Source organism: Hordeum vulgare, chromosome 6H (genome assembly GCF_904849725.1).
Source record: "Hordeum vulgare subsp. vulgare chromosome 6H, MorexV3_pseudomolecules_assembly, whole genome shotgun sequence".
In the NCBI taxonomy this organism is placed as follows: domain Eukaryota; kingdom Viridiplantae; phylum Streptophyta; class Magnoliopsida; order Poales; family Poaceae; genus Hordeum; species Hordeum vulgare.
Genome location: NC_058523.1, coordinates 514065568 through 514080410, shown reverse-complemented (window position 1 = coordinate 514080410; position 14843 = coordinate 514065568). Strand labels below are relative to the sequence as shown.

Sequence of the window (14843 nt, the reverse complement as noted above, 5' to 3'; positions counted from 1 at the left end):
GTCCCGCTATTGGATATTGACCGAGGAGTCTCTCGGGTCATGTCTACATAGTTCTCGAACCCGCAGGGTCTGCACACTTAAGGTTCGACGTTGTTTTATGCGTATTTGAGTTATATGGTTGGTTACCAAATGTTGTTCGGAGTCCCGGATGAGATCACGGACGTCATGAGGGTTTCCAGAATGGTCCGGAAACGAAGATTGATATATAGGATGACCTCATTTGATTACCGGAAGGTTTTTGGAGTTACCGGGAATGTACCGGGAATGACGAATGGGTTCCGGGAGTTCACCGGGGGGGCAACCCACCCCGGGGAAGCCCATAGGCCTTGAGGGTGGCGCACCAGCCCTTAGTGGGCTGGTGGGACAGCCCAAAAGGGCCCTATGCGCATTGGAAGAAAAATCAAAGAGAAAGAAAGAAAAAGGAGGAGGTGGGAAGGGAAGGAAGGACTCCCACCCACCAAACCAAGTCCAACTCGGTTTGGGGGGGGGGGGGGAGACCTTCCCCCCTTGGCTCGGCCAACCCCCTTGGGGCTCCTTGAGCCCCAAGGCAAGGTCCCCCCTCTCCCACCTATATATACGGAGGTTTTAGGGCTGATTTGAGACGACTTTTCCACGGCAGCCCGACCACATACCTCCACGGTTTTTCCTCTAGATCGCGTTTTTGCGGAGCTCGGGCGGAGCCCTGCTGAGACAAGGTCATCACCAACCTCCGGAGCGCCGTCACGCTGCCGGAGAACTCTTCTACCTCTCCGTCCCTCTTGCTGAATCAAGAAGGCCGAGATCATCGTCGAGCTGTACGTGTGCTGAACGCGGAGGTGTCGTCCGTTCGGTACTAGATCGTGGGACTGATCGCGGGATTGTTCGCGGGGCGGATCGAGCGACGTGAGGACGTTCCACTACATCAACCGCGTTCACTAACGCTTCTGCTGTACGGTCTACAAGGGTACGTAGATCACTCATCCCCTCTCGTAGATGGACATCACCATGATAGGTCTTCGTGCGCATAGGAAAATTTTTGTTTCCCATGCGACGTTCCCCAACAGGGAGCCCATGGGAGCCTTGCCCGCTAGTGCTGGTTCTCTTCCATCCATCATTACTAGGCATTTCTGTAGTAGTGGTCCACTCCACGGCCACGTACGCTTCTGACTTCCCTGTCCAAATAAAAACTATCCTCCCTCACATTCGTGCGTTCCCGCATGGCCATCTGCCCGCAATCATGCCGATATACAGGGGCACTACACGTTCACGCCGGCATAGAGCAGGCGCAACCTTTCACTGAACCGGCGCATCGATTGAGAGAGCGTCGCCCACTGCAGACCCGAGTGAACATGCCTCCTTGCCGGATTCAAACAAGCACAATATGTGTGCCTTCCTCCATTAAACACGCGTTTGTATTGAGAAACATACTCTCGCCACACGCCCGTTCCATAGCCACCCATCATTAAACACAACGCCGTTTGTCTCCGGCCCTCCGTCCGCTATATAAACGATGCCAAGCGCGGGAAAATAATTGCACCACACCTCGCTCCCCATCTCCTCCTTGCATCATTTTCTCTACACTCTCCATGGCATCCGACGAGCAGAAAATGGAGTTCTCCGGTATAAAAACCGACCGCGTGGCCCATCTAGGTCGCTGGATACGAGCTAGGCATCTCGCTCCTCCACATTCCTCGTCGCTCCGGGCCGCTGCAGGCCTACTTGTGGAGGAGGCTGCTTCAAGCCTGCACGTGGTTCAACAACTTACCGCTCCAAGCCAGATCTCCATGGGGTGGCAAGTTGCTCCAGGCCGGCACACGGGGAAGCACGGACATCATGGCTACCATGAAGGAGGCCATGTCGTACCGCTCCTCCCATGTCTACGAACGTGGCATTCGTCGCCAACGTTGGCGGAACCGTGCCCTACCGGTGTAGAAGTTGGCTTCATGGAGATCGACGGCGCGACGGCCAGCACTTCCTCTCCTACCACCATCAACGAGCAAAAGTAGAACATGGGAGGCCATCACCGCTTGGGTCTCACGAAGGTGACCTCCGTGACAGCGCCGGCGGGCACAGCCAGTGACTTGCCCGCTCTCGCAAGCCACCATCGCCCCCCCGCCCGATGCTCCAGTGCCACTCCAATGAGCGGCGTTGCCGAACAAGGGGGAGTTGTCCGTTGAAGCATATACCTCCAGGGCTCACGACAGTCTAATGAGCGGGCTGCCGGACATAGAAAAAACAAAAAAAGACCTGTCGCGGCCCGTCGTGAACTAGGCAAGAATATTTGTGTCGTGGGAATGAATATCCGTTAGCGCCGGACATCGACTAGTTTTACCTTAGTCCGGTGCTTTTAGTTAAACATTGGTTAAAATGTAATAAGTTTTTTTTTGGATTTATATGAAATATCTCATGTTTGCATGTGGTTAAAATGTATGCTGGCAAAGTTGGATGACCGACTTCCACGTCCACGGACTAGTCCCATGTCCACGGATGTGGGAGCATTTATGCAGGTCCCTAAGGAAGTAAAACTGAATTTTCAGTCTAGGTCTATGTCCCCATCAACCTTTAATCTAACGATCAACGGAAACATCATCTCTTCATGGCAGTTCATGGATCAAACTTCCGATTTCCGAAGATTCCTTCATGCACGGACGTACGTATGGCAAGAGAGACATAGACAACGGCGCGAGGCGAGGACCCCAACGAGATTAACCAACTGCTGGCTCGAGGAGGCTTCTGAGAAATTATCCCGATCGAGACATGGCATGCATAGGCGTCGACCAAGCCCTGCCCCTCAGCCTCGGGTCCTCGTGGGCGCTCTTAGCCGCGGACTGTTTACCGGTTTGGCGCTTACGCTGGCGCCGGCGCGGTGGCGCTGCCTTGCACCCTTCAAACAGCGCACCTGGCGCCGTGATCGCGAGGCCAGGTACGCCGTCGGGGCGACACGGCGGAGCCAAATGGATGGCCGTGGCTGCTCGTGGGCACCGGCCGGACCCCACCAGGAATGGACCGGCCGGTGTACTGCCGTGGAATACGGTGGCAGAGGAGTCCTTGTCTTCCCGTGGCCCGGACGGCTACGTGCCTACGTATAGGGGGGCCACGGAAACTGTGGCTGCCGTTTCGTGCGGTCTCAGCTCGGCTGACCACGCGGCCGCGGCCGTTGCCACAAGAATGGGCATGCTGGACCGATACCGCGTAGACCGAAGCCGGACGCAGCCAAGCCGACCCCTGTACGTGCGTACGCATGGGCATGGCACGGTCGCCTCGCTCCCCGTCTGAAACCCCGCGTCAAGTGGCGTTGAGCAAAACGTCTTGTTCTCCAGCAACAGGTTGACAGCTTTGAAGTTCACATTACAAATTCAACCGCGCGCTGCTGGGCAGGGTTGTAGACTTGTAGGAGTAGTTGTGTTTTCTACGCGGGGTCGTTGCCCTATGGCTTTGTTTTTTTTTTTTTTTTTTTTAAATCTTTGGCTTTGTTTCTAGTTATATCGATCCAGGGTGTCCATGCTGTTAAGGAATGTCAAACGAAGCTTAGGCCCCGTGTTTACTGCACCAAGGATTCACATATGCCGCGCAAGTACGTATGCTTACATGTTCCAGCGCAAACCTGTTGCCTATCTTGTTGGAAGTGTTGTCGATGGTCTCAGCAAGACAAATCTAGACAGGCCATAGCAAGAATGAAAACATTAGCGCTCTGTAACTTGTTAATTCCCTCATCATGATGTTTCGGTGGGGACGGGGTGGCAGACCACGCCATACATCAAGGATAGTTTCTAGTGAAATTCCCTTCTCTGCAAAAGATTGATGAGATAAAGGCTTGCAATACTCTGGTCGTATTGGGTGATTGTGTGCATAGAAAATGATGTAGAGGCCGAGGGTAATCCCCCTTCTCCAAAAAAAAACTTTGGTCATATTGGAAGCAAAGCTTCTAGCAAAGTGGATAGGTGGACGACCTCTTCTATAGATATTTACAAGTTGTATGTATGTTGGGTAAGGATTTCTAGAGTGTCAGAAAGCACTAACTATGGCTATTGTGAAGGCTGGATCACTTACTGGAAATGGTTAGGAGCTGGATATGGAACTCTATAGGAAATGTGGCGTTATTAGGGCCAAAATTGGTTTCATGGCTTCTAGAAAATTTCCCCTAGTGCTCCTCTGAATGAGGGTGAACTGATGTTTAACATTTTCTTTGAGTTAGAATATATAGTGGACGAAGGTGCCCTATGGAGGGTGGGATCTTGGTCAGTTACCCTAGGAACTCCGAATCACCACAAAACAACCTTGAGAATAGGCCAAGAGAAGAAAAAAAAATGACAAGAAAGATCTTCGTTGTAGTGAATCTCGAAAACATGATATTAGTGCCGACAAGATGGGACATAAAGAATTAAATGAATCAGTTGATGAAGTGATTTCCATTCAGTATGACACTTGCATAGCCAGCGTATACTTGACTAAGGTCCTGTTTGGAACCATAATAGATTATAATAATCTAGATTATGAAGATAGATTATATAATCTGATTTATAAAAATAATACATGTGGGCATGTTTGGAGGTCAGATTATATAAACTGTAATTCAGGTTTCACATTGCACAATGACATGTCTGCCCTGTTTATAAAAATAGGACGGTGGCGGTGGCAGTAGGTAATTATCTCCAAGTTTACAAGGGTAATAGGTCATTAGTAATCCATAATCTGATTTTAGCTGGGGCAGAGTAGATTATGAGTTTTTAATAATCCGGTCATCTAGTTTTTAAAATCTACAATATAAATTGTCCTGTTTGGAAACATAATAGATTATAAAAACCAGATTATATAATCTGAGTGGTTCCAAACAGGGCCTAAGATGGTTATTATGGACAAAAGATCAGGATTCAATTGGAATCTGATCAATGTGTACAATGCAGTTCAAAATAGGGACAAGAAGAGCTTCCTTGTTCAATTTGTTCAAACTTTTGGGTGTAGTAATTTGCCTTGTGTTTTCCCTAGCGATTTCAATATAATTAGGAGAATTAATGAGAGGAACAAAGTTAACAAACTCTCAAAGTGGTCTTTTTTACTTTATTTCTACCATTGAGCATTAGTGTCTGAAGGAGATTTACTTGGTCTAATAATCGAAACGATCCACCTGGGAGCAAAAATTTCCTCGTGAGAAGTGTCTCTCATCATGATCCTCCGCCTGTATATATTGGTGTTAAAGCTGCTATGATCAATAGACCTTTCAGATTTGAGCTTTGTTGGTTAACTAGGGAAGAGCACCCTACGGTAGTTAAGAAAGTTTAGTGTTCTACCGTTCGTAACAGTGGTAGTTTGGATTGGTGGCAAGATATTACGGAAACTTGTGAAAATCTCTCAACGATTGGTGGCATAGGAGAGAGAGGAATAGCATTGTTAATATGTTGGATCCTTTAGATAAGAACTGTGAGCTTGCTAGAGTTTTGGAGGTTGGTTGTGTTTGAAGGAAAAATTATACAATGTTTTGAATAAAATTCTTAGAGAAGAAGAAGTTACATAGTACCCATGTTCCAAGGTGAGAGATATTTAAAAAGGTGATAGTAATACCAATTATTTCATTATTAAAGCTAGTGGTAGAAAGCGTAAAATAAAGTGTTTCATTTTATCCAAGATGAAGGTAGTGGCCAAGGAGGCGAACAACTACTAAGATATGCTTCTAACTTTTATAAAGATCTTTTGGACATGTTGATCTACTCTTTGTTTCTCTGAATATTCCTTTACCTCATAATATGTGTTTAAATGACAAGTGTAGGTAGAAAGTTAATAAATGATGAATTAAGAATGTTGTTTCTTCTATGAATCGAATAGAGTTGTTGGCCAGATTTGGCGTGCATATTGAAATTTATCAATACTTTTGGAATCTTACTCGTAGTGATTCTTTTTAAATTCTTCGATGATTTCTATGAGGATACTATTGACATCTCCACACTTAATGGCATAGTTAATTTAATAGATAAAGGTCAAGGAGCTGATAAAATAAAAATATCTCTTTGCACGTGTATGCTTAATATTCATTTCCTTAACTAAAGTGCTTAATAATAGAGTTATGATGGTTGCAGATAAAACTATCTCTAATGCCCCTTGTACATTTATGAATGAGTGGTATATTTTGGAGAATGTGGTTGTTCTTCATGGGACTTTGTGTTCCCCACACAAGTCTAATTGCTATATTGGTATATTCCAAATTACTTTTGAAAAAGCTTATGAATAAGATTAATTGATACGTTATGATTAGCACCTTTAAAATGAAAGGCTTTCTTGCTCAATTTGTTTAATGAACTAAGTTTGTTTTTAAGAGGGTAAAATATCTATTACGTACTCTTAACGATTTGCTTAGTACTTATTTTATTACTAGGAAAGGTTTGATGTAGGGTATCCCTTCTCCCCTGGTTTAGTTTAGTGACAAATGTTCTTTCTACCCTAGGTAAAAAGGCACAAGAACAACTGTTTATTAAGGGTGTGTTACCTCGCTATATGAGGGACTCTTAACCATCTTTCAATAGGTGGATTATACGCTTTTCTATTTTGAGGACGACCTTGAAGACTAGAAATCTTAAGGTTTTTTTGTGTGTGTTTGAGCATTTAACGGGGTTGAAGATTAATTTTATTGAAATGCTCTTCTTTACTTGTGGTGTAGGTGTTTCCCCTTATTGTTACATAGAAATCCACCTTCATTTTAGAAGATTGTAATGCCGATTGGAAGCCGGCTGAGGAAAAGGTTGAGAAGAGAGCTACTACCTAGCAAGGGAGCTTTCTCTCTATGAGGGAGATTTGTTATCACTAGAACTTGTTTGAGTAGTGTGCCTAGCTTCCTGTTATCTTTCTTTCATCTCTGAAGACGTGTTGGTAAGAGGCTTGAATTGTTTTCGTGCTCGACTAGTTTGGCAGGAGAAACAAGGGGTAGGAAATTGTAATTTATGGTAATTGGATGGATGTTTTTCAACCTCGAGACCAAGGTGGCTTAGGTGTTACTTAGATGTTAGAATATTATTCTTTTGTTTAAATGGCTTTGGAGGTTAGAAAATGAGGGGGGCATTAGGAAGAGATGATTAACTCTAAGTATTTGATATGGAAGCCTTTGTCTTGATGTCAAGCATCACGTGATGATTATCACTTCTAGAGCGGTTTAATTAGTGTTACATATACTTTTTATGCTTCTTGTTAGCGAGTTATAGGTGATGGTCGTAAAACTAGATTTCGGGACGATCATTGGTTGCACAACATTCCAAAGTTTGTAGTCGTAATTTCTATTGCATTAGGTTTAGAAGATGATTGTATTGCGAAACACTTACTATGTGGCATGGCTTAATGGACATGTATAGTGAGGTTTCATTATGAGAGTAACTAGGCAAAGTTAAATGGTCGTTAACTAAATCAAGATCTTTCTCTCTTAAGTCTCTCCATTAGTTCCTTATTGCTAGAGATGTTGTGCTTCCTTTCAAGTTACTTTGGTGGATGAAAATACCGCTGAAAGTTGTAACATTTGTGTGGATCAAATGAAGGATCTTAACAAGATATAATGTCGGTGAGAAAGGGTGAAAAGGCACGAAGAGTTGTGAGTTATGTGGTGCAAAGATCATTGATCATTTTTCCTTCTCCTTTATGAGATACTTGCGGGATGTTGTTGGTGGAACGCTAGGTAATCCCAAGACACCTCTTTATTTATTTATGCTATAATTAGTTGCCAACCTATACTCAAAAAGATCATGTTGTTTTGTCCATTTGTTCTGCCATTTTACTTTGGACTATTTGGAAAAAAGGAATAACTTATGTTCACAAACTGTTCTTCCTAACTATCCTGCTAATGTGATATTTATTCTATGTTCGTTGTTGTAATATTGGGATGTGCTGCAGAAAAAAGAACTAGAAACTTGCTTAGTGGGGTGTCTAGAAGACTCTCCCACGTGGAAAGTGAAATCTTGAGACGTGTGCATGGATGGGTTCCTGATGTCCGATGACTCTATTGACTTCGATGGGAAATAGTAGTGTCCAATTGATAGATGTGTTTATGGTTTATGTGATAGTCTGGTACGATGTAGTAGCTAACATGCCTCATAGGGATGTATGTTCTGTTCGTTTGGTGCGCTGAGACATCATGTGATGTGTACTTGGATATCCTACTTGTTTCATGACTCCATTTTTGTAATGAAAATTGGGGCCATGTGTACCGTTTGATAAAAAAATATTGATTTAGGAAACTACGTGTAGGCGATTACTCATGAGTTTAAAGATTGCCCCCATCAGTTTGCGACCGCCAATGTAGTTGGTGCACATGATTTATCCATCTAGCTTTGTGCAACAGTCTACCATTCTCCAACACCCACTGATGGATCATCCACATGTCGCATCTGTCATGTTTCGTTGGTGCTTAGATTGTGCTCCACATTAGCACATGCAATGGCGTGCTCTGGTGTCTCTCGAGGCACATCTGGCTTCTTGAAAACTATCAATGTGTGGATTTCATCATATTTCGAGGTTTTGGTGCCAGCTGACTGATCTTGGGGACCTTCGTTGTCATTGAGGCAAGGAATTTCTTTTCCTAGGTCTATGGGGATTTAGTGCCCTTTCTAAAAACGAAGTATTACAACAAGATCTATTCATGGCAAGTTAGTGGTACCAACACAAGGGACTTTGTATCTTCTGCCGCTCTTCAAATAGCAAGTATCAAGTTTTAAGGTGAAAACCTTAGATTAAACTTTGTCATACATTAATTGTAACTGATAGTATTATTTTACGATCCCTTGTTGAATACATTGTTGGGAAATTGGTTAAAATTTCTCAATATTTACCTTTAGTTGACATATGTGGTTGGTCCGGAGATGACAGATGCGCGTGCGTAGTTCTCTTCCTGGATGTATATCTATTGGGAAACCTAACTCTAGTATGGGTGTACCAATGATGGTGTACTTTTGTATCCTAATAATGTTTCCTCAATCGGTCATTCATCTCATCTTGAACTCCACGGGTTTTCTTCTTCTTTTATGTAGTAATTTGGTTGTGTGCATCCCTCATGTCTTGACTAGCTCCAGAAGTTGGGTATGCTTGATATTAGTTTGATACTACTCCATGTACCGCATAATATAAGGGCGTTTTTACACTAGTGTAGTGTGAAAACGCTCTTATATTACGTGATAGAGGGAGTAATATATTATTATTTTATCAAAGAAAGTTTTTATGCAATCATCGTCTCCAAACCTTAGTTTTGATCATGGTAGATAGAAATCGGTTAAGTCTATCATATCAGTCCTTTCAAAACAATCAATAACCTTTTTATATGAGTTGTTTTACATTGGCTTCATGAAGGGAAACCATAGTAAAGTTTTACAAGCATTTACAAAAAATATCTACTCTTTCACATATAGAGAGACCTAAAGCAACATCTAGACTCGTATCATACCCATGACTAAACCCTGCCCACACACAGAGAGGGCTTTTAGAGGAATAATTTTCTTAGAATTTAGATCCTTGAATTTTTTTTTCGTACACAAACACAAGCCATTTCATTCGTAGAATTAGAATCCCTAGTAAATATTCTGAGGGTTCGCTTTGCACTCGCTTTTGTAGGAAAATACCATCCACTCAAATCTCTTTGTAGATTTTTTTCTATTTGCATCATCCACTCTCTGATCCAAATTCGTGTAACTTTCTAATCTGTATAGCATTCAAGATGACAAGTTACCGTAATCTTGTGTTTTTCTATTTATGCATTTCAAGATTCATGTGAATCACAGAGGCCCAAAGGTACATTCGATCACTCACGGGGTACATCTAGCCACAAAATGCAGATAATCGATGGATGCATCTCTTGCACAGGACGAAAAAATATGCCCATTTTCCCATCCTCTCTAAAGTAAGTCATGTCTTTTTTAGGGAAAGTATGACATCTCTTGTTATAATACTATATGAAATATCATGCATCTTTCCAGGCAACGAGCCTCTCCCTCGTCAATTTCCATTAAATAAACAACAACAACCTTGCAAAGTTTGAAGAAATACATCAAAATAAAAACAGAAAAGACCCGAACCAGGAGGATTAACATCCGAACGTAAGGCAAACCTATCTAAGACCTACATAAAGCTCGAGAACAAGCAACTCACATCTCAGCAAATCTAAGCCATCCATGAAAAGCAACAAATTCCAACACAAAAGCTTCCAACCTCAAGAAGAAACACGCTCATCAAAACACCTAAAAGCTTAAGGAAATTAAATACCATTTTTCGTCACCAAAGGCGCCCACGTGTGACTTCTCGCGCAAACCTCCTGGATGAAAAACTTGATCATGTTGGCACCTTCTTCACATCTTGTTCGATCTTGTTACTTATGGAGAAAATACCAAGAGTTAAGGAAGTTGCACAAGTAGAAGATAACTCCAATACGATCATCGAGAAAATTATGCTTCAAGTAAACTTTGTTTCTGGTTTTTCAAATTTTCCAACACATAATATGAACTCCACTAAGCATTGTGTTGTTTTGTCCACTTGGAAAGCTTCTCAACCAGTTTCCTAATAACTCGTACACTTACTAGAGTCGTTCCTAAGCCCAGAGTAAAACCAGCCACCTACTAAATAATCTTAGCGAGAGAACAAAAAAACAAAATATGATCCACAGTTTCATGCTCCGAACAAAAATGCATTGTTTGTTACCAACCCATCTTCTTCTACAAGTTATCTTTTGTTAATATATGTTGTTCCTTGACATTAACCGAACAAAAATCTTGATATTCACTAGCATCCTAAGCTTCCTATATGTTTGTAATGAACAATGTCATTTACTCTGATGTGAAGATACAAGGATTTAACAATAATTTTTCCTCCATTAAGCTTCCAAATTACATAATCACCAGCTTCACTAAGAGTCACCTCCTGCATAAGCTTGCTTTGATTTACCGATTGAAAAGCTAGATCACCAACAAAAGTTCTTTTGAATTGCACATGTTATCAAGCTCTCTATCCACATCCTCTCCCACAATTTGTTGTTTGGACAAAGTTATGGCATAAAGTATTGTATGTGCATAGAGGACCATGAGAGTGCCACTCATCCTTCCAAAATCGAGTTCTTTTATCATTACCCACAATCCTCCTAACAAACCTTTATAGAATGTGATTAACGCCACTATGTTCAGCCAAAAACTATCAACCAGGGGAACCTCTCTACATATGAGACAAAGTTTTCCTCTGTAAATATTTACCACAAATAACTTTCTGCCAAATTCCAATGGAGATCTCCAGCTTCCACAACCACTTACACGATAAACTCCGATTCATGATTTAAAGATCTAGGATCCCTAAACCACCATGATCTTTTGGTAAACACAGTGCAAGCCTATCCATCAAATGGTATTTCTTCTGGTTCTTCTTTTCTTATCTCACAACATTCTTACTCTATGATACTTCCACTGTAAACTAATGTAAGACATTCTTTTGTTCGAACTGAGTTGCGATAACGTCTTATATTAGTGTATAGAGGTTCTATCATGCATTAGTAGATTTTGATTATACTCCATGATAATAATCTCATCTATAGAGGGCAAGAAAGAAGAGGGGGGGGGGGCAAGATCACCGCGCATGCTACTACGTATGAAACGACTGTTAACCGTTTTTAACTCAGTACAAACGCAAACGTGCATACACTCACTCCTATGAACGCAAAAACGCACGATCGCCTCATCATCGACGAGAACGTCTTCTCTCATTGAATGCACGTCACTCTTGATTTGAACCCTGGTGGGCGGGGATACCACTGTCCCTCTGACCATCGAATCACAGGTTGGTTCGCACAGCTGTTAATCGTGGCAAAATTTCATGTTTTGACCCTTTTAGAGAAGTAAATCGAGATCTGACCCTCATTTGGAAAACCAGGATCTGATCCTTTTTCTACCGCCGTGCCCCATGGTTATAGGATATAACAACCTACTGCCAAGGTCCTTGGTGGTAGGAAAAGGGGCCACGTCAGCGTAGTGCATCCCTATCGCCACATGTGCTGGCGATAACATATGCAACCCTATCGTCAAGGTGTCTAGCGATAGGGTGTGTGCTCGCACTATGTCTCGGACTTATATTTTTTTGCGGTAGGACATGCAACTCTGCCATCAAGGACCTTGACGGTAAGTTGTTACAGCCTATCGTCATAGGGCCTGACGGTAGGAAAAGAGTCATATTTTAATTTTTTTGCAAATGAGAACCAGATTTTAATTTACTTTAGCAAAAGAGTCAACACACGAAATTTAGCCGTTTAACCGGTGGTCGACCACTTGATCTAACACGTACGTAGCGCTCAAACGAGTCCAAAAGTCCACACCATACTGCCAGCCTGCTGCTCTTAAGAACACCTGGATGGTCGGCAATCCAAGTGCCAGATAACTCACATCTGGCCCGCGGCTCTCCTCTTCCTCCCGCCAGTCCCGGCGCGACCCCCGCGACCACGACATCCTCGGCTGCAAGCTCAACTCGCATGCCTAACTGGACTCCCCACACGCAGCCGAACGAGCTCAACACGGTACAACTTTCTTCAACGCGGGGCCCCTCCGCCTCTATATAGCCCCAGCTCCACGGTCCAAAGTCCATAAGCAGTCAGCTAGGTTCCCCTTTAGGCGCGCCGACGACGAGCCCGCCCACATCTCCCCCGGCGCGCGCCCCCGAAAGATGGAACGCCCGCTGCTCGCCGCGCTCCTGGTGGTGTGCGCGCTCGTGTCGGCCGGCAGCGCGCAGCCGGCGGAGGAGCTGCGGCCGGGGGGCAACGACGACGACGCGGCCGACCAGGATATGCGCATCAGCACGACCATGATCGCGCTGCTGGCCGCCGTTGTCACGGTGTTCTTTTTGATCCTCGCGTCCATCATCTATCTCCGCCACTGCACCGGCCACTCGTACCCCCACGCCCCGCGGCCGGACGACTCCCGTGGCTCCGGCCCCGGCGCCGGCTTCTCGAGCTTCATCGCGAGGCGGCAGCAGCGGCGGGCGGCAACGCGCGGGCTCGCCGCCGAGGTGGTCGAGGCGTTCCCCACCATGCGGTACGCGGAGGCTAAGGCGCTGCGCGTGGGGAAGAAGGCGGCGCCCCCGCTCGAGTGCGCGGTGTGCCTCAGCGAGTTCGAGGACGAGGACAGGCTCCGGCTGCTGCCCAAGTGCAGCCACGCCTTCCACCCGGACTGCATCGGCGAGTGGCTCGCCAGCCACGTCACCTGCCCGGTCTGCCGCCGCAACCTCGACCCAAGCAAAGATGCCGGCAGCGACGACGAGGCGAGTGCTCGTAATTCTAACCCCCCGGCGCCGGAAGCCAACAGCGCCTCCAGCGAAATCGCCGTGTTGCGGCACCACCAGGCAGACGGCGGTGCGCGACCACCGGCCGTGGTCATCGACGTGGTCACGGAGGAGGAAGCCGAGCAGCGCAGGAAGGAAGCGATTGAGCTGCAGCGGATAGGGACCCAGCGGCGCGCGATGCGGTCGCGGTCGCGGCCGGCGGGGGCGAAGAAGCTCGTCCGGTCGTACTCCGCGGACCACTCCCTCCCCGTAGTCCGGCTCGACCGCGACCTGGAGCGGTTCACGCTGCGGCTGCCGGAGCACGTGCGCAGGGAGATGGTCGCGGCCGGGGAGCAGAGCGCGCATCGCCGCGCACAGAGAGCCGGCAGATGGCCATCGTTCCTGAGGTACACCAGGACGCTGTCGGGAAGGTTCTTTTCGACGCCGAGGAGAACGGAGAGCTCCGAGGGAGGAGAGGTGTCCTCTTCATCGTCGACGAGGATTAGAGGGAAGCGCGTGGCCGCCGTGCATTTCGTCGAACGCGGCGGCGTGTCCGGTGCCAAAGTCGGCTCTGTGGCGGTCGATGTGGACAAGGACAAGGCAGCTAGCCGGCAGGTTCGAACGTAGAAAAGGAACACGACTTTTGAACCTACAAAGCGGTGTCCTTCCAACGCATGCGGGGAGTCTGTCTGTACTATTAACTCAAAAAGAGACCGTAATCAATCACTCGCATGCAGTAATAGTCAAGAAGCCCAGTTGAGGCGCGTGAATAGCTTTTTTCTCTACGTCTCCCTCCGTCAGGATTTAGAAGACGTGTTTAAAAAAATTATCTGATTATTGATTGGTTGTGAGATGGATTAAAAAATAGCATTCACACTACACATGCATATAAAAATAGTATAATGAAATACTAATTAGCTGCTAGGAATAAATGCAATGCGAATCTTGTCTATTGTGGAAATGCACGTAAATTTAACCATGTCTTTTAAACCGTGACGAAGGAAGTACCTATTCTGTCATCTGAATATCTAATATGACTATGAAAAACGTTTACAGCCGATAGTCCGGCCGAGTCTTCGGCCGGACACGCGCTTGCTTTGATTGCGCATATCCCGAGGCACGGGTGTCCCTCGACGACAATTTCAATGCACGATTCCAAACGGACCTTTATTATGTTTGGATTTCGTTCGTTTGGGATGAAGCTAAACCGTGTTCGTCTGAATTTGTGTTTGTATCGGCCGGACGCCCAACATGCGGCCACATTTTCGGCCTCATCTCGTGTGCATGTATGCAAACATGGATAGAACAAAGGTTGTTGGTGCGGTCGTGGTTCATATTAGTTCACACCGGCCAATAACACAACTAGCGGCCTACATAATACTCATGCTACAGTCTCACAATGGCAGTTGAGCCAACAACCGACACATGAGTGAGTCTTAAAATATGACATGTTTGACGCCGGTGACAAAGCCATCGACTCACACATGAGTCAACCCTCAAAATGAACAAGTTTTTTATGTCGGGAACAGAGTCAATGGCTAGCACACCAGCCAGCCTTCAAAATGAACGGTCATTGGCCACGGCCCGAGGTCTCACCTAGTTCAGGTCGTCGCGGA

At 45.5% G+C, this 14843-nt stretch overlaps 1 protein-coding gene across 1 annotated transcript; it reads left to right on the top strand.

Annotated features, from left to right (window-relative positions):
* Positions 1–12316: 12316 nt before the first annotated feature.
* Positions 12317–14066, top strand: LOC123402110 (E3 ubiquitin-protein ligase ATL31-like). Its single transcript, XM_045095990.1, has one exon. It carries the CDS (start codon positions 12634–12636, stop codon positions 13852–13854), a length of 1221 nt encoding a protein of 406 aa, XP_044951925.1. The 5' UTR covers positions 12317–12633; the 3' UTR covers positions 13855–14066.
* Positions 14067–14843: the final 777 nt, after the last annotated feature.

Bases quoted from the DNA above. Each gene is read 5' to 3' on its own strand.
- LOC123402110 (XM_045095990.1), top strand. From the start codon at position 12,634: ATGGAACGCCCGCTGCTCGCCGCGCTCCTGGTGGTGTGCGCGCTCGTG.